This window comes from Lissotriton helveticus, chromosome 2_1 (genome assembly GCF_964261635.1).
Source record: "Lissotriton helveticus chromosome 2_1, aLisHel1.1, whole genome shotgun sequence".
Taxonomy (NCBI): domain Eukaryota; kingdom Metazoa; phylum Chordata; class Amphibia; order Caudata; family Salamandridae; genus Lissotriton; species Lissotriton helveticus.
The window spans coordinates 1,651,334,651-1,651,361,497 of record NC_136059.1 but is presented as its reverse complement, the minus strand read 5'-3'; the positions used below and the strand labels follow the sequence as shown (position 1 = coordinate 1,651,361,497).

General features: G+C 43.5%; 1 protein-coding gene and 1 pseudogene across 2 annotated transcripts in view; one reads left to right on the top strand and one right to left on the bottom strand.

The window, feature by feature from the left end:
* The window catches only part of GIMD1 (GIMAP family P-loop NTPase domain containing 1), a 408,717-nt gene that overhangs the window by 59,076 nt on the left and 322,794 nt on the right, over positions 1-26,847 (bottom strand). For both annotated transcript variants that reach the window (XM_078676601.1, XM_078676600.1), the window contains exon 2: positions 8,199-8,607. In XM_078676601.1, the coding sequence (XP_078532727.1) occupies positions 8,199-8,585 (387 nt within the window). In that variant the 5' untranslated portion in view covers positions 8,586-8,607. The remainder of the gene's footprint in view (positions 1-8,198; positions 8,608-26,847) is intronic.
* LOC144818825 (thiol S-methyltransferase TMT1B pseudogene) lies at positions 117-951 on the top strand (annotated as a pseudogene).

Here is a 26,847-nt window from a genome sequence, read left to right as displayed (position 1 = left end):
GTGTGCTATTGAACACCCTTGTTTGTAACGAAAAAACATACCGTTAACCTGAATGTGGACTCATCTGTGCATATGGTGTGCATTATTCCTACAAAGTAAATCCAGCGCAGCTCAGACACGCATCAGCTCGAGAGCGCAGACCTCAGAGGCGGCGGCGCCCTCGGCTCCGAACATGGGCCTTCTCATAGCCACCCTTCAGGGGGGCATCATGCTGCTGACCCTGCCAGTGCACCTCTTGGCTCTCTTAGGAGTATGGCAGCCACTAGCCAATAAGATGTTTCCGTACGTGTTGGCCACATTTAGCCACGTCTACAACCGGAAGATGCATTCCTTCAAGAAGACTCTTTTCACCAATATGCTAGACTTCGCCGGCCCCGGGGGGAAGCTCAACATTTTGGAGGTCGGAAGCGGAACGGGAACAAATTTCCAGTTTTTCCCGCCAGGATGCCGAGTCACGTGCACGGATCCGAACCCAGACTTCGAGCGCTTCCTGGGCAAGAGCGTTGCAGAAAATGACCACGTCCGGTTCACGCGCTTCCTCGTGGCGTCTGGGGAAGACATGTCGGCGGTGGCCAGCGGCTCCGCGGATGCTGTGGTCTGCACGCTGGTGCTGTGTTCGGTGCGGAACGTGGAGGGGGTCCTCAAGGAGGTGGTGCGAGTCCTCAGACCGGTGAGTATTCTGTAGTGCTATTTTGAGATGTACAAGTTTAATATGGCAGCTGACTTTCACTTTCTCTGAGTCACTATTTCGAAGCGCAGATTACAAGGGAAAACTCGGCAAAGCAATAGCTACGACCTATATATTGGGCAAATGGCACTGGTTTCCTGACCCACACTTCACATGAATTATGTCAAAGCTGAGATTATTACTTGTTCACAAATTACATATTTTAGCCAATAGAACGTGTGCACTTTCTAAACTTGTAGGATTGCACATTCATAAAGGTTAAAATTTACAGAGACTTTATCTGCCAGCCTATGGCGTTACTTACCCAAGCGAAGGGTCATTTATAGGAATTCCATTCCATTGTTTGATCCTCTACCCCTTTCCTAAACAATTCCATGTTCCGCATTTTATGCAGTCTATGCTTCATAGCATGTATGGAAAACTTGGAATCACTGAAAAATCATAAAAATAATGCATGTAGGAGGCAAGAAATGATCCAGGCTTTGTAGGCAACAGGCACCTCTATGTAGGATCCTGGGCAACACCCACCCTCTTGCTGAGGCAGATCTTTATCTTTTTGTTAGGAATGTCGCAAAGCACACTTTTGAAAACACTGCACTTCACGTGCACAACTCGACTTGTGTCATTTGTATCGGTGTAAACCTACGATTTTGTGTACTTGACTGTACGCTTCTCCACATTTTAGTAAGTCAATGCCAAACATACTTTTATGATGCTAGTAATACAAAATATATATATCTCTCTCAAAAAAATATATATATAGATAGATACACATAGAGAGAGACAAATTGTGTTTATAATTTTTGAACTACAGTAACTCATTATTCCTCTAATAACTAGTATATCTTTTCCGGAAAACCAACTGGCTCTGCAGATTTTCCTTTATTTATTCCAGTATTTTCTAAAGTGTTAATTTAGGGAATTGGATATCCTTAAACAAAGTAGCTTAACTTCCTAGTTGAAATATTCTCTCTATAGGTCAGAACTATGATCTTGAAACTCCAAATATATTTCCCTTACATTTTCTATTGTTGTTGAAATATTATTTCTACTTTTTTTGGCCTTTGTCTTCTACAATAGAATGACATTCCTAGCATACAATTCTCCAAAAGCAACCCCACCTCAGCTTACTCAAATTATGATTCAGAATGCCTTACGCCTAAGAGATGTTTACGTGCCTCTGTTGCCTGCAATGTGTGGGGGCTCGCAGTGTGTGTGGGGGCTCGCAGTGTGTGTGGGGGGGCTCGCAGTGTGTGGGGGGCTCTGTGTGGCTGTGTGTGTGGGGGGCTCTGTGTGGGTGGGTGTGTGGGGGGCTCTGTGTGGGTGTGTGTGGGGGGCTCTGTGTGGGTGTTTGTCATTTGCGAGAGATTAAGCTATTGGCATTGTAAATGACAATGCCACTTATTTATGTTAAAAAAACATAAATAAAAATAATGTCAAGAGCAATGCCAATAGCTCTAACTTTAACAAAGGCAAAACCATTGCATTGTAAATGCTTGTTAGGTCTGGTGATAGACAAAAGCTTTTGATTTTTCTAAAACTATATGTATAATATATTTACTCATAGAGGCTTTCAGCAACTCCTCATCATCTCTGGTCTATTGTTTTGGATTTTACGTTTTACTTCCTCCCACTATAATGACTAGCATGGGGCAGTTTCTCAGCGCACTTCAGTCATTGGCTAACTCCACTGTGAATGTCGGCATTCTGCCTTTTACAAGGCACACATCTACACACAAAGTAGTTCCCTTAAGTGCCACGGACTTCAATGCTTTTTGGGACTAAAAAAATATGTTTACTTTTAGCAAATGTTTTTCTTTAGATTGATGAGGGCCCAGCAGCTTCCCCAATGATACTGTTTTTGAAAAAACATACCAAAACAAGTATTGAGAAAGTCAAAAGGCTGGCAGGGAATGCCAGTGGCCAGAACTTTTGGCTTTCACAATGTTTAATTCCCTTTGGCAAGGCCATGCACTGGCAGGCGCTGGTCTGCTCAGATCACTAGCAGTAGAGAGCCTTATATTTGGCCAAGGAGTTGCTTAAAAAGTTGAACCTTTATTCAACTCTTCCAAAAATGTAAAAGGAATGTAGCCTGGCAGATTTGAAATGGAATGGAGTCGCTTATCTTGAGTGCTATTTGAAATGGAATGGTGTCCCTTATTTTGTAGTGTAACACAAGTATACAGCATTGCAAGCAGACAAGTAAGAAATGAGGCATGCAGTCTAGTCTAAACTATAGAACCAATATTTAATGTGGATTAAAGATTGGTTGTATAGTGTCCTCCCCAGCATGGGTGCCAGCTAATGACTATGCCACACACGGAGCTTAGTATAACGAATCTAAATTCTTCTGTGTGTAATGCAAATTCAACATTATAAACCTGCATTCACTTCACTAGGCTCTAACGCTTACATCACAGTTCTACAGAATCCATCAGGAGCCAAAAGGTTCTGTCACTGCTAACTCACATGAAACTACATGTTCCTCTCCTATATTTAGGTCAGTTATTACCAGAAATGTGTTTCTTGCCATTTACATCTGATAATATTGGGGTCATCAATGCATCTTAAGAATTTGATACCAACATACGAGCCATTGTGGGCCTCCCCAGACACTGTTCAGTGTCTGGCACCATCACGGCCTTACATTGGCTCCCGGTCAGACAGCGAATCAAGTTCAAGGCGCTTTGTCTGGCCTTTAAAATTCTGAAATCTTCTTCGCCGCCGGCACTTGCCAATCTACTCACGCCCTATGTGCCTTCGAGATCCTTGAGATCGGAGGGGCTCCATCTGGCTGTCTGTCCACGCTTTAAGCTGAGCAGAATGGGTGGCCGTTCCTTTAGGGTGCTAGCGGCAGGCTTATGGAATTCGCTCCCGGTATACATCCGTGCTCTTGAAGACTTGTTCGCCTTCAGGCAGGCGATTAAAACTTTTCTGTTTCCTGTGTCTGGTTAATTTCTTTCTTTTACTGTGTGTTATGTTATAGTGTCTGTCAAAGCGCCAGGACGCCCCTTTGCTGGGGCAGCTGTGCGCTATAAAAATTTAATAACATAACATAATAACATAACATAACATACACAGAGACACCATAGAACAATAAAAAAAACGGAAAAGATTGTTTGAGCTTATGAACTGGGAAATAAAAAATGAGTGCATGCACAGATAACATAAACAGATTTTAAAAAGAAGGGACCCCTCCACCAGGACCCCTTTATGATTATTGCTGCGGCTTTGGGATCCTGGGAACTTTCTGTGACTGACTCTCTGGACGGACTACGTTTGATCTTGCTGCTTTTATTTTAATTTCAAATTGTTTACTATACAATTATCCACTGGTGTTATATGGTGGATATTTAAACTAAATAAATAAATGTTGAAAAAAAATAAGGTACTTGTTTTCCATGTATGACATGGATGAAACCCCATAGAAATATAAAGAAAAAAGGTACAGAGGGACCAACCTACCTTGATGTGTCATTTATTTAAGAAAAAGTTCTATTTATCCATCGTTCAAAGTCATATTCATGTCAAATGGCAGGACTGGACATAAACAAATCTAATCAGTTTCCTCATGTGAAAACATAATATGTACAAAACATAAACATATAAATCACATTCATATATATAGTACAATACATATATACAGTTAATACAACATATACAACATATATACAAGATTACGTGAACAAAAAAACCCTAACACAAACAAAACAATGAGAGTGTACACTCCTTACTCTGAGTGGTACACTTTAAGGAAATCCCCTGAGCGCCAGAGGAATTCAACCTCTAATCCTATTATTCAAAAGGCGCTTTCCTTTTTATACATAAATCAAAGTCATGGGATTCCTCCAAGGTCTGTCGAAAGTACTGACGCTTAAAAAAAAAATAATGAGACAAACAACAAATTGTATCGGCTACATACAATCTTGTTATCATCAAGGTTGGACTGGCCTATAGGGCAATAAGGCAGTGTCCGATGGGCAGGTCTGACAGGTAAGTATGTGGACTGGTTTGTGGCTGTTTGTGCGCCTGTTTTATAGTTGGCTGGTCCACTTTTTACTGCTGATTTTCCTGATATTAAAACAAACATTATCTGCAGCTCAAATCCATGCAAGCTTCCATATCTCTCAAAACCGCAATAAAGCTTGTCTTTACAGGTTTAAAACGTGCAACATTTTTAATCATGGACCACTTTCTTGGTTAATTAATTCACTAATGGCAGCCACTTTTATTTTGGTGCCCAGGCCTGCCCCAGTTTGATCCTGGTTATCATGAACAGGTAGGTGCATATTTATGAGTTGGGTTGTGTCTCACTTACACCAAGCAACGTGATTCATGCGTGGCGCAAGCCCAAAGTGCAATTTATGAAGCCGCACAAGGCCACCTTGGGTGGTGCTGAGTGGCTTTATAAATCCAGAGTAGCGCAACGCAGCACAAATCACTGTGTTGCGTTACTTTGCCCCAGGTAGGCATTCCATGGGTCCTGCGTGGGTGTTTCTAAGCAAAATCCATGGATTTTGATACGTTCCCATATTTAAGAAAAGTGGTAGACCTGGTAATGCCCCAAAATGCTACGCCTTCCCAGGTGAGGCGTATGAGGAGAAATATCTTGATTTCTACACATTTCTTCCTCTTTCAATGTGTGCTGCATTCTGCAGAACACATAGAAAGAGGAAAATGCCCCAGAGGGTTGTATTTGTGCAGGAAGGTGCCCCTTCCTGCTCAAAAACAATTCTCCTTACATAACAGGCACCCTCGCAGGGTGCCTGCATTGGCGCTAAGCAGCCAAAATGTCGCAAGCACAGGGACATAGGCAGGAATGCATTGAATTCTTTAAAATGCGGCGCATTTCTGCTCTTTCCCTGTGCATTTCTGCTCTTTCCCTGTCACATAGCGCAGCAAGGTGATGTGCTGCGCTGCGTGACTTTCTTATAAATATGCCTCTTTATTTCTTTTCTAATTCTGGCGAGTTTTAGTGGTGAGCATTTTTCATTTGCTCAACGCTCGCATCCTTAATGCCTTGATGAGTGGACACTTCCCATACTTCAATGAGCCAAAAGAACTTTGGGCAATAAAATAAGCTCGTACAAAGAAGATGGAATATTATGCATACAATTAAACACAATACCAAGGAAACTTAAATGATAGTGAAGAGAAGGTAATCTGAGTTAATCAAGATAAAGAAATAAACGAGGCGCAAGAGGGACATTAACTAAAAGTGCCGAAGAGCAGAGAAAAAGAATGAACATGAGTTATGAGTTCTAATCATGTTGTGAGATCATAAGATCTGGCTCTGATGAATCACAGACAAAAGAACAAAGGAGGGTGGAGGGTGTTAAAGGCATCAATGAGTAAACTGAAAAACGTGTGTCGCATGGACATAGCATTAGACTGGCGAATTAAAGCTAATGAAGAGTGGAGAGTTATAGATGATGAGAGCTTGAACGTTGGGGACCAGGTGGAGAGCAGCAAGGAGGAGAGGTTCTACATAAGATGTTTATTCAATTTTAGAAGGAAAGGAATGGGAAAAAACATATATGCTTTATGTACAGGCAACCCAATCATGCAATGTGTTCAGTTAGCCTGTGGTATTGACCTTTTCCCCAGTACACTACTAGCTCCATGTGCCCAGGGGGTACTCTAGATTGCAGCTGCAGCAGAGAGGGAGGCACCTGATTAGAATGGCCAAGCCATAGAAGGGCTTATATTGAGTTCAGCTAACTTCTACCATTTTAAAAATAGTACTTTCTGGGATAGCCTTAATCGTAAAGTAAAAGAAGTGCTGAAAAGCCTGGGAGGGAACAACTTGAGAGCTTTACATCGATAGATTCAGGGAGTTAGACAACTACTTGGTTGTTCTACCTATAATCTGAGGGTTCCATCAGCTGACAATCAGAGTGCTGCTTTGAGTCAAGAAGACAAGAAGAACAGAAGAGGGTAACTGCTGTTGGAGGTATTTCCTATCTGCCTTGGAGAGTCCTGAGGACTGTGCATACACTTCCCTGTACTTTGGAATCTGAAAGGCTACTCTAATGGTCAGGGAGAGCTGGTTCCTGCACCTCAAAAGAACAAAAGGGGTACCCAGGACTTACCCAGAACCTAGGGAAGTCTGTCGCTTAGGTTGTAGCTATCAGGACAGTAGAGTACACACAGCGCCTCTGTAAACGTATTAAGTTAAATAATTACCGATTTGATACAACTGAGTGAAGAGAGGATCGCTTTCAGTTTGTCTTTCTTACGATTCTTGCCGTATCATCCTATTGTAGAATTGCTTTATTGTCCTGGCCACCTCTCAATAAGACAGTAAGGGGCATATTTACAAGGAAGTGGCAGAGCACGGTGCTAGCCTCTCTGGCTAGACGCTGCACTGAGCCACTTCTGAAGCGCAGGGCAGCACCATATTTACAACAATATGGTGCAGCCCTGCGTTTCCCCCTGTGCTGACGCTAATTCAGCTGCCTAAGACCCATGCAGGCACCCTTGCTCCATAGTGCAAAGGTGTCTGCATTGCAGGCGAAGATTGTTTATGAGCTGGAAGGTGCCCCTTCCTGCACATACACAATCTTTAAATGGCATTTTGTAACTTTTATATGTGCTGCATAACCCCTTCCCTGCGGGGCATATTCCCCCGCGGTGCTGGAGGGAGGGGGGCGCGCGCAGCGCCCCGGTGCTCATGACGAGCTCAGCTCGTCATGAGCCATGGTGGTGCTGTGCTCATGACGAGCTGAGCTCGTCATGACCACACCCGTTTCTTTAGAATGCTCGCACAGCAGGGGAATTTGCCCAGCGTGCGAGCGTCCCAACGGTTATGACGAGCTGAGCTTGTCATGAGCACACGAGCACCGTGGCTCTCGTCATGAGCGTGGAAGGTGTTAATGAAACACATATAGAAGTTGCAAAACTTATTTTTTTTTTTAAATTATTGTTTTGTGCAGGTAGGGACACCTTCCTGCACATAAGCAATTGATGGCGTTTTGCTGGTTTATGTGTGTTGCACAATGCAGCACACATGGAAAGAGCAAAAACGAGGAGAAATTAAAAATTTCGCCTCATTTTGCCTGGCAAAGACCAGGGGCCTCATTTATGAAGGCCTTGCGCCACCGGTGCGTCACTTTTTCCCATTTTAAAAGTGACGCACCGGTGGCACAAGGCCTTCATAAATAAGGCCCCAGGTTTTCAATGATCTTAATTTTGGTGCTGCCCAATATTTACGCCACCCTTGTAAATATAGGGCAGCGTCAAAATCATGGATGATGCTCTGGAACGCCCACTGCAACACCCATTGCCCTCCCCTTTTAAGCTAAGTATAGTGTGAAAGGGTTCCGTATTTCCAGGGCAGCGTTAAGCCACGTTAAGGGGCTTAACGCTGCCTTGTAAATAAGGCAAAGTCCCTATTGCCACCACAACATCGTGAAAAGTGATGTTGTGGTGGCAATAGAGGCTTGTAAATATGCCCCTATATGCCTAAAATTGATGCATAGATCCTTTAAATACACAGTGCTTGAATTACCTCAACTAGCTGCAGGGTATGATGATAATCTTCTTCGCAGAGTGGGAGGTCAGCTCTCAGGACGAGCAGGGCCATGTGGAGTCCCTTATGGAAGTGATGCAGTAGTGCTGACCCTATTTCCGGCTTCACCTGCTTCTGGCTGAAGTGGCTGTGCGGGACTCCAGGTGTGTCTAGGACATGTGCACGTAGAGCCAACTCCTTCCCAAGACGCCTACCAAAGTTTGGTATCCGGCAGCTGAGAAGGCGGCACTTTGTGGTGACAGAACTGGCAGCGAGCCGGCTCTCAAACTCATTGCTGCCCAGAAGGCTGTTTCCCAAAGAGCTTTTCCCACTTTGTGTTCTTCCCATTAGAAGAAGGTTCACACTGACCTCGTTGTTCTCTGACATCCTGTTATTTCAGTTTCTCTTCCTATGTGAAATAAGACAAAACACGAAATTATTGTATGCACTTCAGACATTGCTCATAGCATGGCAGCTTCTTTATATTTTGTTGGGGTTGGTTTTTAAGTTCACCACTTACAATATAAAGCAACAGCCAGATTTATCAAAGACATTTTGGTGCCCTTGCATCACACAGGATGTCGAAAGGACTACGCAATCCCTAAATAAGACTTACTAAGCAATGCCACCTTGTGTGGCCCTGCTTGCTTGGTGAATCTGGAGCAACACAAGGCAGCGCAAGTCACTCTGCCGTGGTATTCCCACACATCCACCCATGGATTTTGGCACGTTCTTAGAGTTCTAGATTTACCAAGAATGGTACACCTTGGAATATGTCAAAATGCTACGCATTCCAGATAGAAAGTGGAAACAAGGAGAAATAAAGATATCTCATCCTTCTTGAGCCTCTAAGTGTGTTGCATTCTGCAGCAGACATAGATAGAGGAAAAAGCTTCTAATGATTATTTTTGCGAAGGAAGGTGTCCCTACCACGGCAGCACATTTTGAACCAGTGCAAGAAGAGGACAGAAATGTGCCGTATAACGTTAAATATGGCCCCAAACTATTTCCCTAACAAAAAGCCAGACATGTTGGACTTGCCAATGCTTGTTTAATTCTGCTATTGATTTCATCCAACCACACAAGCTGGAAGGCAGGTCCTTGCATTCTGCTACATAAAGTGTCATTTTTTTGTTGTGTACATTTGCAACTAATACTTGATAATTTCTACCTCTAAATATAAGGTCTTTGTGCATTTATTCACATAGTTTATATTAAGGTAATTTACATGGTTTCTGTCTATTCATATATCTATTGATCTATCCATTGTAGTTCTAGTCTTGTCCTTTGAGAAAAACATTAAGGGGCATATTTATGAGTGAAGCTGCATCGCGCTGGCACCATGCACATTGTTGCTATTGTGACGCAAGCCCAAAATTGGATATATGAAGCCATGCATGGCCACAATTCGCTGCATTGTGTTACTCTGCACCATTGAGGCATTCCATGGGTGTTGCTTGGGTATTCCCAGGCAACATCCATGGACCTTGATGCATGCCCAGATTTACCAAAAATGATATACCTGGGAATGCACCAAAATGCTACACCTTCCCAGGTAAGGCATTCTGCAGCACACATAGAAAGAGGAAAATGCCTCAGGGGATTATTTTTGCGCAGGAAGTTGCCCCTTCCTGCACAAAACAATCCTCCTTATAACGCAAGTACCCTTGCACCATAGTGCAATGGTGCCTGCCTTGGCGCTAGGCAGCCAAAACAGAGCCAGCGCAGGGACAAAGGCAGATATGAGTTGTATTCTTTGAAATACGGCACATTCCTGCCCTTTCCCTATCACACAAAGCAGCAAGGTGACTTGTTGGCTTTGCCATAAATATGGGCCTAACAATTTGCAAGTCTGAGAGTGAGTTATGGCTGAGGAACAGGCAATTGTGCTAGCCCTTTACACTAGCAAAAATATTTAGCACCTCCCTTTCTCTTACTATGAGGATCAAAAGTGGATCTTTCCCTTGGAAGACAATTTTTTTTTTTATTATTTTTTATTGGAAGAGTTCTTACAGTCGACAAACCACATTTCATTAAAACGTTACATTATGATGGTAAACAGAAAAAAAGAAAGATATACAAATGCCCGATACAGCAGACATAGGGTGCATTAAAGCCAATGGAAAGCCATGTATTGCATATTGTCCTGGATATCGTATTGATTAATTTCTAATATGATCCTTTTTTTCCCCTCCAGAAAAGAGAAAACCCCCCTCTTATCACCCTACCTATCCTCGCAACCCCCATAGTCTCTGAAATCTGTTATGCGTTCCAGACCTTAATACATAGCGGTATTGTAATCCCTTAATGTTTTAAATTTTAGACTGCCATTGTTGGAAAGTAGGAGTCACTTGACCTCCAGTTTTGGAGAATTATTGATCACGCTACTAAGGCAATTATAAATAATTGTTTCTTCTGCAGTGTTTCTATTCTGACATCGGGAGAATACCCCAAACCGTTGACTGGACATCTATTGGATGTTCAGTCTCTAATGTATGGAGGCAATATTCCTGAATCTCAAACCAAGACTGATTTATTTTTAGGCACCCCCAGATGATGTGTGTCCAGTTGGCCCAACCCCCTCCATTGTATTGTATTGTATTGTAATTGCATTTATATAGCGCTTACTACCCCTGACGAGGCATCAAAGTGCTTTTTTGGCGAGTAGCACGCTACTCCGGGACCCATAGAGGATTAGTGTTGAATTGGTATAGTGAAACTTGCAAGTACATTTTAAGTGGTGGATAGGTTAGTCAGTTATTTGGATTTGGAATGATAGCAGAAGGATAGAGGAGGACAAAGTGTAATATCCTGTATATTATGTGTATGCATATTTCCCACTACTCCATCTGTAGAGCACTCTAGTGTGATGTCATTGTATTTATATAGCGCCTGTTGACGAACGCTATTCAGGAAGCCTACAAAGGATTAGTGGTGAATTCATATGGTGAAATATGAAGTCATTTCAGTGGTGGATATTAGTCAGTTACTTGGAGTGAGAAGGATAGCGGAGGGATACAAGGGGAAGAAAGATTTGCATTCATATAGCACTTGTTACCCCTGATGGGTGCTGAAGCGCTTTTCTGGAGAGTAGCACGCCACTCTGGAACCCATAAAGGATTACTGTTGAAAATTAGTATAGTAAAAAAATATGTTTGAGTAGTGGATATGTTTTTCAGTTATTTGGGTAGTATATTAGTATAGTTTAATATGGAATTTGAGATGTGAACATGTTAGTCTGTTAATTTCGAATGAAAAGAATAGTGGAGGGATAAAGGAGTGAAGTATTATTTTTTTTTTTTAAGGTCTTAGCAGTAAAAAGGAGTTTTGGAGGGGAGGACTCAAAGGGGAGAGTTTACAAAGGTTTGTTTTATGGGATCAGTATAGTAAAAGAGGTGTCAGATGATGCAAGGAGGGGTAGAGTAGGAGAGAGTCTAGGAAGGGTTATTTTGCCAATCATAGTAGTGATATGGGGTTTGGGATGAATGAGAGAGTGGATGTAGAGGATATATTGATAGATGTATAGAATGAGAGATAGGGTAGTGCATTGGAAGGAGTAGTAGAAGAAGTTTGAGAAGAGTCAGAAGGTTGGGCTAGAAGATATATTGAGCGAAGTATAGGCTGAGAAATAGGGTAGGGAAATGCTAAATTAGAAGTAAGTGATAAATATATAGATCCACAATTACATTGAATGTATATAGATACATAAAGGAGGTAAGTATATGTAGATTAAAGATATTGATAGAGGCACAGGATGAGAAATAGGGTAGTGCATTGGATATGCTTTTTCAGGAGAAAAGTAACAGACACACAGATTCAAATACATGGAAGGTACATAGATGCACAATGGAAGTATGTACATGTAGACCAAAGGCGATTTTTATTTATGTATTATTATTATTATTATTATTTTTTCTCTCAACAACATAATTATTTCACATGTTTATGCAAAGTAATACACAAAGATAGGTACATAACTATAGTGAAAAAAACTGCTTGTATACAGAGGGATATGCTGTAAATTTATGTTTACGTATGGTGCATATGTGGGGAAGAGCCAAATCTTGAGTAGTTTTCTGAAGATAAGCTGGTTGTCGGTGGACCTTATGCTGGGGGGTAAAGAGTTCCATAGTTTGGCTTCTTGAACAGAGAAGGATGTGCCACCCATGATTTTCTTCTGGTATGGTGGGATTTTGAGGCGAGATGCTCCTTTAGAGCGGAGGTTCCTTTGTTGAATGTGTTTGGTGATTTTATTCCTGATGAAGAGTGGTCCCATTCCATGTAATGCTTTGTGGGTGATACAAAGCAGCTTGAACGTGGATCTTCTGGCAACCGGTAACCAATGCAGGGCTTTCAAGGCAGGGGAGATGTGGTCTTGCGGTTTGATATGCACGAGTAGTCTAGCAACCGAGTTCTGAATCCGTTGTAGTCTTTTCATGGTCGTTAAAGGTGATCCGTGGTAGAGGCTATTGGCGTAATCGAGTTTGGACAGAACAAGGGAGATGGTAGCTTGGACCTTATGTGGAAATCCCAAATGAGGGAAGATTTATCGCAGCGTTTTTATAGTGGCAAAGCTTGATCTTGCTAGTTTATCCACTTGGGCATTCATCGCCAGCTTGGAGTCCATGGTCATTCCGAGGTTTCTTACTTCGTTTGATACTTTAGGCAGTGATCCCAGTTCATCAGGCCATGCGGCAAGCGGGTTATAATGTTTCCAATCGCCACACGTGAGTATTTCAGTTTTTGAAGCATTCAATTTGAGATGGCTCCAGGTCATCCACTGATCCACGGCTCTGAGACAGCTGAAAATTAGTGATTTTCCAATGACTTTGGGGTATTCCAGTTGAAGGAGTATTTGATTGTCATCTGCATAGTTATAGCACTTGAGGTGAAATTTATTGATCAGTTCTGGTAATGACTTAGATGTTGAAAAGCATGGACAAGATGATAGAACCTTGAGGGACCCGTGCCTTTGTGGAGTACGGTTTGGACGAGAAAGGTGGGGTATGGATGACATTAGTTCTGTTTCGAAGGTAGGACGTGATCCAGTCTAGAGCAGTTCCCTCTATGCCGCTTTCATAGAGTCTTTGTTTCAGAGTGTCATGGTCAACCGTGTAAAAGGCAGTTGAGAGGTCCAAGAGGAGTAGCCCAGAGCTTCATGTTGCAGATAATGTCCTGAAATTAGCACAGTGGTGTCATTGGATGGTTCTACAACTGCAAGCACATACTATAGGATGTCCAATCTAATAACTGATTCTGATCCTGAAACTCCAAGTACTCGGTCTTTTTTGGAACAGTACAATGCAAAACAAGAAACATCTCCTTTCAAATTTGGACGATTTGCTGAAGTACTGTCATAAAAATAAAGCTGTGCATCTAAATTCAGAAGAAAAAAACTGGTAATTGTAAAATAAATGTGCAAATCTAAGGGAACTACAGTACGAAAAATGTTACTTGCCCTCGAAGGATCCATTTGTAGTGTTTAGTGTTGTAGATTCACATGCTCTCAATACTCCTACCATCAAGGTTTCTGCTCTGAAATTCGAAATTTGCTTTCATCTGAATTAGTCTTTCGAGTCACAACGTATAGTGACTACTCCTTTGGCTAGCAATGTGCATGGGCATCAGCTCCATTGTTAAACTGTTTTTTGCACAGTGATGGAGCATTACACAGGGCATTTTGATAGCCAAGCGTTAAAGTGTATAGAAAGTTAAATATGTAAATGAAAGAGGAAAGATTCCAAAGCAATCACTAGCTTCTGGGGAGGTAGGTGGGCACATTTGAATCTACAGCACTACACACTATGTACAGATGCTTACAGGATAAGCAACATTTTTCATTCGTAGCATGTGTGACTGTAGATACATATGCTCTGCATGTTGTAATTTGGCAGCGATCGGGGTTAGCATCTAGCTGAAGCCATCTTGGATTTGGCAGCCATTTTGTATGCCATGTGCTACCACGTGCTCACCATGTGCTCTGTCCTATCTTTCTGTCGTCTTGTTTTGCACTCTGCCTAGTGACAAGGTATATTTAGCCTCCTCTGCTTTGCACATGCTCAGTTGAGCTTGCAGCTGTCTATGCGGCTGCTATAGTCTGTAACTGTCAGGATGTCTTTACTGGAATTAGCAAATGTTAGCTCCTCCCACTTGTTGATTGTGCATTTTCTGTATGACCCTATATGTACATAAAACCTTCTTTCTGTACTTGTACCGCCTTCTTTTGAGCCCCTGTGTGGGTATAAAAGGTCCATGCACCTACTGTTCAGTGTGCTACTTCATACATTACCGAAGGATGTTGTGTGAATGTAGTTCCACTTATGAGGTTAATAAATATTGTATTTTATATTCCAGTTTCCATGCCACCTTCTTCCTATTGGTCTAAGGACTTTGTGCAGAGAAGGGCGAACCTCTAGCACTGGTAGGCCTAGCTGAGGCTCACCACGACAAATTGGCGCCCAACGTGGGGCTCATCGGCGACGCGGATGCCCGAAGGAGTGGTCGAAACGAAGGATTGGAATCTAGCTACGGACCATCATTGCCCGAGGAGACCTGTGTCTTTGCAAACCACGCCGTTTTTCCTCTCTTTCTGATCTGACCATCCAGGTTGCGCCGGTCCTCGACTGAGATCTCTTCTGTTGATTTGCCGTGCAGTGACCGTTTGGTCGATTCAAGAACTTGCCAGTTGGAACCTGGACACCAAGTGATTGGTAAGCGTTGTTTTGATTCAACACTTGCTGTTGGTTTGACGCCTGGGATTGGTAAGGTCGTTTTTCGACGCTTGCTGTGGCTTTGTGGAATTGTATTGGCAAATTTGGATTTGTAAGTGATTGATATATGAATTGAAATTTATATAGGCAGGTAATGAGGAGAATTTTCTCTGTTTTGAATTGATTTGAACGGCACGTCGTACAGGAGTACCTTAAGTGCTACTTTGGATATAATACTGCATATGCTGCAGTATTTTTGGCATGTCTGTTTCTAGCACACTTCGTAGGATGTGTTGCTTTTGTAGTGGTACCAGTTTGAGACTTGATGAAGCACAACCGGCTCCCCCGGAAGGGACGCCTAATAGGGATATGTATATTAAATATGGTATTTCTTCTATAATGTACAGCACGTTATGGAATAAATATACTCGTAAGGATCCGGAATTGCGTTGGCCTATGCATGGGTCATTTGATTTGCGAAAGATTCAGAATGTGGAACAACAAATGTTTAAGCGAAAGGTTAGGCAGGACAAGTTTCACTGTATACGAATGTGGGAGAAAGAAGTGCGTGAACGAATGAAGCATGAGCAAGCCTTGATTGAAAAGGAACAGTGTAAGAGCATTTATGCAAGAGCATTAGAAATGAAAAATAAAGAAATGAAAGACATTAAAGGGAGAGAAGATATTGAGCGTAATTTACAGGTAAATGGCCAATACGCTGTTCGTAGACCTCTTTATCCTATCCTTATTAAACCCCAAGATGATTCTCTTTTGCTAGATTGTTCTCCGCCTCCGTATACTCTTCCTTCTGCTCCTCATGAGTCAGATGAGGACTCTTCTTCAGAGCAAGAGAAAGCAAGGGAAACTCGTTCTATGTTGACCGCTGAGCATGCGTCTGAGATTAGATCTGATGCTCGTAAAGCCATTCGTAGTGTTGCCCCTGCTTCTAAACTTTTAGATGGCATGAAAGACTGGCTTGAAACGGAGCAAATATATTTTACTCAAGTATTTGCTGCAGAGGTCATTGAGCGGTTTAGGAAATATTCTGAGGAATTGGAGCCCAATGATGTAGCAAATGACTGTAAGCAAATGTGTAAAGGTCTTTTTGTCTTCTCCCAGGTGGCAGACACAATCAGACGCTTGGTTAAAGTGCGTGCTGATGCAGTCCGTTTGCGAGAGGAGAAAAAGGCAGCAGAAGCAGCTGCACAAACATCTCGGATTAACATGGCACAAGCTTCTACTCCTGGAACAGATAAGACTATGATAATTTATGCGAAACCTATGCGGGAAGCCGCACCTTTGTATGCTCCTCCTTGAGGTACAGGAACTAGTGATGATAAAAATTCTACTGATGCAAAAGATTATTTTGTTTATAATTGTGTTTACACTCCTTGGATTAGAGCAGATGTCATGACCCTTAAAACTGCATTACCTAATCCACGAAGGAATCCAGCAGCTTTATATGAGGAAGTTGAGGGTGCTATCAGCTCTTGTACTATGACTTTGCCTGATATTGACCTGTTTTTTGGATTGATTTTACCCCCTGATATGTAAAGAACGGTTTGAAAGTTGATGATCGTGCGACTTTTGGGGAATTTTGGAAAGATTTAGAACGAATGGATGAAGAAAGAGAACCTGCACAAAAACCGTGTCAGTTAATTTTAGATCTTCACGAAGCTATATTGGTAAAGTTAAAAACGATTATTCCTCCTAAAAAGATAGATTGGACTGTATTAGCGTCTTGCAAGCAAAAAGCAGATGAGTCGGTTTCTGATTTCTTCACATGCTTTGCGGAGGCATTCACGATTTTAGTGGTCAGTCATTGACAGATGACATGGGCAGGCATCTGTTCATCGATAAATATGTCGCAAACCTGCTTCCAAGAATAGCTAGTCTCCTAAAGGCCAGTGAGAGTTCATGGACTACCTCTTCTTCGGTTTCTCTTTTAACTATGGCTCAGTATTACGAACGACAGGAATTGGAAGCCAAGGGCAGTGAGGATAAAAAGACTAAAGAATTTAAAACGAAGGTTATGTTTGCTCAGGCTTATGGTCCGCCTTCTAGAGGCAATGATAGAGGTGGACGTGGATCTTATGGTTCGTCCTTCTCCTCTTATACTCGTTCGAATTTGTATGTTGACCAGTGTGCGTACTGCAGGAAATTTGGAAATTTGGGCTTCTGATTGTCCGACACTGCGTGCTCAGCAGTATCCACGTGGACGGGGACAAACACAAAATCGTTCAGGATATCCAGGGCCTAGAGGGAGCACGGATGATCGTGCCAAGTTTGATTCTAACATGCGTGGACAGGATGGGTTTAACACTTTTGACAGACAAAATCAATATCAAATGTCCGATTATATGCCGTCTGATTTCAAAGATTCAGTTTATGCATAGGACTGCCTAGGATGGGGTAAGGAATCAGTCGAAGTTCCAGTAGATCAGAAGGGTCCCTATGTTACAGCACATGTTTTGGGTTCTACTGACCAGTTTCTGGTTGATACAGAACTACTCATAGCGCCTTATCTAAACCCTTGGTTCCAAGGGCTCCCCTGTCTGGCTTAACTATTACATCAATAGGTTTTGATGGAACACCTTCCCTTAGCCCACTATCACAACCGCTTGCATTTCATGTTGATAAGTTTACTGCTCTATGTCCATGTTTGCTTTCTCCAAACACACCAGACAATATTGGGGGTCTTAATATGCTCAAATATTTCAGGGCTACGATACGATGTTCTCCGGAAGGAGTACGTGTAATTTTGAATGACAACTACCCTGTGATGGAGAGATCCTGTATTGTTAAAGATGACATTGCATTATCTTCACTCCCTAGTACCTTGTGGGCTACTTCAGACACTGATGTAGGGCAAATGGTTATTCCACCAGTACATATTAGTGTCAAGGAGGGCGCTTCATTGCCACGATTGCCTCAATATAAAATTTCTCAAGAAGGTGTAGAAACCCTTATACGTATTGTGCATGATTTGATTAAAGTGGGGGTTGTGGAAGAAGTTCCTTATAATGTTTGCAACAGTCCTATTCTTCCCATTTTGAAAAAAGACACTGATACTAGGATTAACAGATTTGTTATTGATCTAAGAGAAGTTAACAAGATTGTAGTACTGTAATACCCTGTGGTTTCTGACATAACGACATTGCTTACCTTAGTTCCTCCAACAGCAACTACATTTTCTGTAATAGATCTGAAGAATGCTTTCTTCTCGATTCCCATTCATCCTGATAGCCGATATTTGTTTGGTTTCACTTTGAATAATCAATCATACAGATTATGTAGAATTCCTCAAGGGCACACTGAGAGTCCGAGCATTTACAGTCAAGCACTGAAACTACAACTTGACTCCTTTACTATGGCTGAAGGAGTGGCTCTCATACAATATGTTGATGACATCTGGTTGGCAGCCAATACACTTGAGCAGTGTGAAAAATGTACTTTGTCTCTACTTTATTTTCTTGCTACACACAACCATAAAGTGTCACGGAAGAAATTGCAATATTGTAGACCAAAGGTTACCTATTTAGGTCACCTTCTGTCTAAGGAGGGACGTGCACTTACACCAGTTCGCATACAAGCAATTTTAGACACACCAGTGCCTCCTACCCTGAAAGATGTCCGTGCATTCATTGGTTTGTCTTCGTTCTGCAGGCAATGGATATTAGATGTTTAACACATTGTTAAACCCTTGCTAGCGTTTTTGACTAAAGACACTCCAATGCCCCTTCCATGGACAGATGAATGCCAGGATGCTTTTCGTCAGTTACGACAAGCTCTTTGTTCTGGACCAGTGTTAGGCACTCCAGATTATATGAAGACTTTTACACTCTATGTACACGAGAAAGATGGGTGTGCATTGTCAGTTTTAGTACAGACACACGGTGACGAGCAGCGTTCCTGTGCATATTTTTCAGCGTTTGTTGACCCTGTTGCTCGTGCATTGCCTGGGTGCTTTCGTTCAGTTGCAGCAACAGCAACATCTGTGTCCATAAGTCAGAGTGAAGGGATAGTTTTGTCACATAAACTGTTGGTGCTAGTACCCCATGCGGTTAAGGCCCTTTTGAATCAGACTAAAACACAACACTTAACTAGTGCTCGCTTGACAGGATACGAGTTGACACTGTTAGCCCCTCACATTACATTGAAGAGATATGCGACACTGAACCCAGCTACTTTGTTGCCTTATCCAACGACTCAGTCACAGGAGTCTCACGATTGTATCTTCCTTACTGAGGAACAGACAAAGGGTCGTGTCGATTTGCAAGATACGCCCCTTTCAGATGTAGATGGGGAACTGTGGGTTGATGGGTCCTGTTTGAAGTTACCAGATGGCACGACTTCAGTTGCATATGCAATCACGACACTTGAGACAGTAGTGGAGACAGCTCATATACCACAGAAGTCGACCCAAGCAGCTGAGTTTATAGCTTTGACACAAGCGTGTGAACTTAGCACTGATTTGTGTGTGAACATCTATACAGATAGCTGCTATGCTTTTGGAGTGGCTCATGATTTTGGCCTACTCTGGAAGGAAAGAGGCTTTCTTACATCCCACGGGATGCAGATAATGCACGGAGAATTGGTGCATAATCTTTTGACTGCACTTACATATCCAAAGAAAATAGCTATTGTTAAGTGTAACGCGCATTAGAAAGTGATTGATAAGACAGGACAAGGCAACGCCTTTGCAGACCGCGTAGCTCGTGAGACTGCGATGCAACAAAGCACTACATCCATGTACGTAGTGAAATCATAAGCTGAGCGTTGGCATGATGCTAGAGAAGAAGTATTAGATATACAGAGATCTGCCTCCGTGGAAGAACTTGAGCAATGGTCTAAAGAAGGAATGCTAGATGATGAGGGCTGTTGGTGCAACAAAGTGATGAATAAATGGAAATTGCCTGCTGCTTATTTACAGCCTGTGGTTCAAATGGCACATGGGCCGGCACATGTTGGAGTTCTAGCGATAACTTAATTGCTTACGCAAGTCTGGGAGCATCCAGAGATTGCTGGTACAGCTAAAATAGTACAGTCTTGTTTGATCTGTTGGCAGTACAATCCTGGAAAAGGGACACGGACTCCTACAGGAGGATGTACGGCATTACGACGCGTTTTATTACAACGCGTGCCGTTACAACGCGTTTTTTTCAACGCAAGTCGTTCCCACGACTTGCGTTGGAGGGGGTGCGTACTTAGGAATTTTTTAATTTACTATTCCAACACCAGCCTACGTACAGTAGGGAAGGTGTTGGATAGTAAATTAAAAAAATCCTTGTCCTGCAGCGCCCTCCAGCGCAAGTCGTGGTAACGGCTTGCGTTGAAAAGACCGCGTTGTAACGGCACGGCGGTGTAACAGCCGCGTCGTAAAGGCTGTTCACCCCTACAGGAGGGTTTGCTACACCAACTGCACCTTTTGAAGTTTTGCAAATGGATTACATCCAACTTGAACGCTGTAACAACTTGAAGTATGTTCTAGTAGTGGTATGTGCCCCATACATGATGTACCTTGTGTTCTGATGAATGATTAGTTGGCACAGTTAACTGACAGTTTGATCTCTATTCATCAACAGGTTCGAGAAGCTCTTCCAGACAGATCTACAGGTGAGCCCCACAAACTCTGACCTGGTGATCACATGATGATAAAAGCGTTCGAGACGTCGAACAGCTTGGAACCGAGGTGGCGAGGACCGGAGCAGGTGCTGGACAGCGGTTCGAGTGACGAACAGGAAGAATTGGGTCCATAGCACTCAGTGTAAGCGAGTGTCGCCTTTCTTGGTGGAACCTGCTGTGCTGAATGATAATCAGGAAATCTTGGAAACGGAGAAGGGCGACGCTATCTCACCTGACGAATCTGAAGGAGTCTTCCCGGACCACACGATCCCTGGAGTATCCCGATACCAACTGAGACAGAGGAAAGAATTTGCTTTGCTGAAAAAGACTGGTTGAGCAACCACCCTGGGTTGGTGAAACGGAGTGCCGATGTGGCATGGGGGGGATCAGTCCTGTGTAGTGACACCCGTCTTGATCCTCGGTGAAGAAATCAATGGCTGCCCAGGGAAAAGAGCTCCAACGATTATTTTAACGACGAAGTGATCATGTCTGTAGAGAGATCAACTGTTGCTAGGATCTGTAGTAAGAAGATCATTTGTGCTGTAGGATTTGTTATTGCAATGGTGGCTACAGCACTAATAACTTGGTTTGTAGAAAAAGTGGCTCCTGCTCGATAATTGCTGATTGCCACTACTCCTGCACCAGTTGAGCATCATTACTTTGTGCTTCCCTACCATGAGCAGAAGTATCGACAATCCTACCTGAATAACATGTTTATTCAGATGTTGTTGCATCATATGCAGAATGCCACAAATACCACCGACTGGTGGGTGTGTGGGATGATACCGGCTCACCAAAAGAAAGGGGGAACACCTTTTATTCCTCTTCCCTTTTCACACAATGGTTCTTGTCAAGCTTGGTTTGTGCTTTTGATTGCTTCAAAGAAAGCGACAGTTGGAAGGATTAACTATCGTCTTAATAAAGTTTGTTACCCTGATGAAGATGGTTACCCTCAAGCTAAAGGAACTAAATGGGAGTGGAAGAGTTTCGATCGGACAATAATTCTGCACCATATGTTTTCACGAACAAAAGAACTATAAAGAACACTGGACCATTTGCAATTTCTGTAACCAGAGCTAAAGCAGATTTATGTATAGAAAGTATTGGGAAAATTCCAGTGGGAAGGAGTGAATGTACTGTGACATTAACTATTGAAGGTGCTAATAATAGTAGTTTTACATCGTCGCATAATACGTATTTCGTATGTGGTGGTAAGGGGTATTATCAACTCCCAATTGGTTGGTCCGGGTGTGTTATGTATCGTTTCTGTTACCCCCTGTATTCCTGGCCCCTCCATTGTATCACTGTGATTTCAATCTGTACAACAATATCTCTAAGAACAGATACAAAAAGAACAATAAGTACAGACGAGGTTGATGAGACTGACACCACCTTGCAACAATATGTCGACTTTAATTTGGGCTTGTTTTTCTTTGTGGGTGCAGCATTGAACAGTAGAAAGATAAGGCGATTGACTCGTGTTGTGGAAGCTGTTACCAATCAGACAGCCATGGCACTTGGGAACATTACAGAAGAACTGCAAATTGCAAGAATTGTAGCACTCCAACATCGTATGGTTCTTGATGTGATTCTAGCTGATCGAGGTGGTGCATGTCGCATCATCGGCAGCAGCTGTTGTGTTTATTTACCGGATTACTCACCTTCAGTATATGATGCAATATCAAAACTTCACAAAATTGCTGCAGAGATTCACCCAGAGACTGGTACATGGACTTTCTCGACCTGGTTCTGGACACTATTTGTCACTTGGGGCTGGAAGCTATTGACTATTTTATGTATACTGCTGGTCATACTATTTACAGGCTGTATTTGTATACAATGTGGTCCTATGCTTTGCTCCATTTGCATCACTACTTGTACACCTTCTAAGAGAACTGTTATATAAATGAAAACACAACATTTGTTAAATAAAGAGGTTACTGAGATGATGAACATCAATGTATAGGATGCATATTTAGATTACTCCAAATGAACGAATGTCTTCAGCTAATGCTAAAAGGGTCATCTGTTGGAATTTGGCAGTGATCGCGGTTAGCATCTAGCTGAAGCCATCTTGGATTTGGCAGTCATTTTGTATGCCATGTGCTACCACATGCTCACCATGTGCTCTGTCCTACCTTTCTGTCGGCTGCTTTTGTACTCTGCCTAATGACAAGGTATATTTAGCCTCCTCTTCTTTGCACATGCTCAGTTGTGCTTGCAGCTGTATATGCAGCTGCTATCGTCTGTAACTGTCAGGATGTGTTTACTGGAATTAGCAACTGTTAGCTCCTCCCACTTGTTGATTGTACATTTTCTGTATGGCCTTATATGTACCTAAAACCTTTTTTCTGTATTTGTACCGCCTTCTTTTGAGCCCCTGTGTGGGTATAAAAGGTCCATGCACCTACTGTTCAGTGTGCTACTTCCAGGGCCGGACTGAGACAAGCAACCAGCCCTGGCAGGTTGCTTCTCCACCGGCCCTGGTAACAGGAGGGGGAGGGGTTTGTTACCCGCAAAGCATTGGTACCGCTTTTCTTACAGAGGGCCGATTTTGCAGCGCTGCTATAAAACCGGCACTCTGTAAGAAAAGCGCCCCCCTGCGGCCACAAAACCGGCCTCCACCCCTCCAGTCCACCGGGGAAATGCCCGGTGCCCCCAAATGCCAGTCCGGCCCTGGCTACTTCATACATTACCGAAGGGAATTGTGTGAATATAGTTCCACCTCATGAGGTTAATAAATATTATATTTTGTATTCCAGTTTCCGTGCCAACTTCTTCCTATTGGTCTAAGGACTTTGTGCAGAGAAGGGCGAACCCCTAGCACTGGTAGGCCTAGCTGAGGCTCACCACGACATGCATAGACGGTAAATAAGTTCTTAAGCAGTGGTCAGTCAGTGGAGGGTGTAGATGCTTGAAACAAAGTCCTGAAGACCGTATGGCCAACTTAAGCTTGTTGGCAAGCTTAGGACATTCACACAGTAGAGTTTAGTAAAAGTGTGTGGAGCGGACCATGTAGCTGCCTTGCAAATTTCAGCTATAGGGATTTTACACAGGAAAGCTACAGTGGCCACTTTCTTACAGGTGGAATGTGGCCTGGGAAGTGTGAGTAACGTTCTTTTAGTTTTGAAGTAGCAGGTTTGGCTATGCTTGACACTATTTAGCTATACCCACTTTTGACAGAGAGTGAACTTTGGGAGGTTAAGCAAATGCAATGAAAAGTGTTTTGCAGAAAAACTTGGTCCTGTCAATCTAGTACATAGTGGCACATTTTACACCAGAGGTGTGAAGCACCCTTTCCGCTACGAGTCTGGATGAGGGAAACAGACAGTTTGGTTGAGGTGAAAGGGGGATATTAGCTATGGGAGGAATTTGGACCTGAAAGAAAGGCTCTTCTAATCTAAGGGACTGAAGCTCGCAAACACGTCTTAGGGACGTAATAGCGACAAGGAAGGTGACCTTCCAAGAAAGAAACTGTGGTGGGCATGATTGAAGTGGTACCAAAGGAAGGCCCATAAGTCTGGTAAGAATGACATTAAGGTGCCAGACAAGGGCAGGAGGAACTCTTGGTAAGATGACCAGTTTGAGCCCATCCATGAAAGACTTGAGGACCAGGATCCTAAACAAAAAATTGTTCCCTCTTCTGCAACAGCAGCCAAGTTATTTCTGCAGGTGAAGGAGGTAATAGACAAAATCCTAAACATCAGGTTCGTGAGAGTCCAAGCATTTAGAAATGTAATAGTGAATACACCTTTTCCACTTGGCAGCGCAACAGGCGAGTGTAGTGGGATTGGGTGCATCTTTGAGAATATCTATACATTCTTGTGGGACATTAAGGTAACCAAATTCTAGGACCTCAGGAGTCATATTGCTTGGTTAAGCTTCCTGGGGTTTGGGTGTTTGATCTTGCCTTGATCCGGAGTAAAAAGGTCCAGCCTGTTGAGGAGATTCACACGGGGTATGGCATACATCTTGAGGAGGGTTGAGAATCAGGGTTGTGTAGCCCATGGGGGAGACACCAGGATGAGGGTGCGGGAGGTATGCTGAAGCTTTCGAACCATGTACAGAAGGAGTGGGAGAGGAGATAAAGCTTAGGCATAGATCCAAGACCAGTGGTCTTGTGGCTTGTGCTGCTTCTCATTTGCTAGTGGTGGCAACCAGTTGGCGTTCTGGGAGGACATGACCTCTAATATACAATGGGTTGGAGGGAGGTTTGTATTTTTTTCAATACTGGCTCCTTGAACATCACTTTGAGCATGCACTTCAAAATGGAAAGGAACTGGAACAAATGCTCCATCCTGGGGAGTGGGTCTATCAAGTTGCCGTCATCCTCAGGAGCGGTGTGCATGTGTACCTTTTGGTAGGGTGGTGCACATTGGATGGCTCAGCTGTAAGTAGACTACACACAAGTCCTCACCAGCAGTTTTTGTCGGCACAATAGCCCCAGGCGGAGGATCAAAGGGAAGATCTAGTGTTGATACGGGCTAGCACCTATTGCATTCTGCAGTGGTAGAATCACAAAAACCGGTTGCAGAGCCAGCCCTTTATGGACCCCTTTCCGCAGCTGACTATCAACACAGACGCCTCACTCACAGGGCTTGTGGTCATTGGGAGAGAATCTCTAACTGTGACATACTCGAGGTCTAGGTGCCCTGGGGGCTCTATGTCAGTCTTCCCAGGAGTCATCAGTAGGATGTGGGTAGAGTGGTGCATCAAAGTCTCCTACAGGAGAACAGGGACTGGGACTGCCTGTGGTTGAAATGGACTGCAGTTACCCCTGAGAGGAGCTAGGAGGAGGGGTTGTGGGCGGTGATAGTGGAGTAGGTTAGGACAGAGGAGGAGGGACGGTGGCCTTATCTGTGAGAGACTCCTTGGGAGTAGGAGTGTAGGGTACTAAAGAAAGATCTGGTGCAAGGAGTGTCTTTAAAGGCGAGCCTGTGTTTCTTGGGCACTGCACCGGGGCCGGTAGAAACTTTACATGTCTTGGGGTGGATGACAATAGCCTTTGTTGCTTTTTAGCTTGTGCTGCAGTTGTTCAAAGATTTGGCTATAGTCAGCAGCTGAAGGAAGAGCCAGTATACCTTGCGGCTCGATAGACTTCTTTGAAGAAAAATAAGGTACAAAAGTTCGAGCCCAACAGTAGACGACAGGAGAATGCAGAGCATGTTTGTCCATAGCCAAACATGCTGTGAACAATTATTTCTCCGATTGTTTTGAATTGTGAGTTGAAAATAATATGTACCCAACAAACAACTGTTCATCAACACAGTACTCTTAGTTCAAGCAATGTAAAACTTAAAAGCATTAAGGGGCTCATTAGGATGGCGGACGGAAGATGGCGGAAGATGGCGGAAGATGGCGGAAGATGGCGGAAGATGGCGGAAAAAGCCTTTTCCGTGTCCGCCTGCCGCGGATACTCCGTCCGCCATATCAGGATAGGAAAACGTGTCCAATTTCCGTCCGCGACGGAAAAGCACGCACCGCCGCCGAACTACACACGACCACGTGGCGGACGGAACACATCCGGAGGCCCCGCCGTACGTACTGACGTCTAAGACCGTCCCCCAAATCAAGATGGCGGAAAATACACATAAAACCGCAGCGGAAAAACAACCTGTCTGAACACGGCGGAATCCCCACAGCGAACGTAGGTGACATAGCAGAGATACCCACCGCAAGCAGACCACCACCATGGACCCAGTGCTACACGCTTTCCCGATGCTCTTCGCGATCCACCACGTCCTAGTCATGGCCCACTATCGACGATGACGCAGGTAAGGCACAAACCATTGGCTGTCTGGAGGGGAATACCAGCAAGGGACGTGACGTAGGGAGGGGGAGTGTCATGTTACCGAAACCACTGATGAGAAGCAAATACGAATACACATTTGTAGTACGCAAGCAGGAATGACAACGACAGACCACGAGACTTGATAGACTACCTTTATTGTACAAAATAGGGGTATAATCACAGTGTATGCGTGAGCATGGGCAAAGTGGGCACCAGAGCAGCTACATCATTGGCAGTTAACGAGAGGGCAGAATGCTGTATCAGAGCATCAACAGGGCATTGTGGAGTACAGAGCAGGTACATCATAGGCAGTAAACGAGAGGGCAGAATGCAGTATCAGAGCATCAACAGGGCATTGTGCAGTACAGAGCAGGTACATCAGAGGCAGTAAACGAGAGGGCAGAATGCAGTATCAGAGCATCAACAGGGCATTGTGCAGTACAGAGCAGGTACATCATAGGCAGCACGTGAGAGGGGCTAAGTGCATCAACAGTCCATTGCACAGAGCAGGTCCATCAGAGGC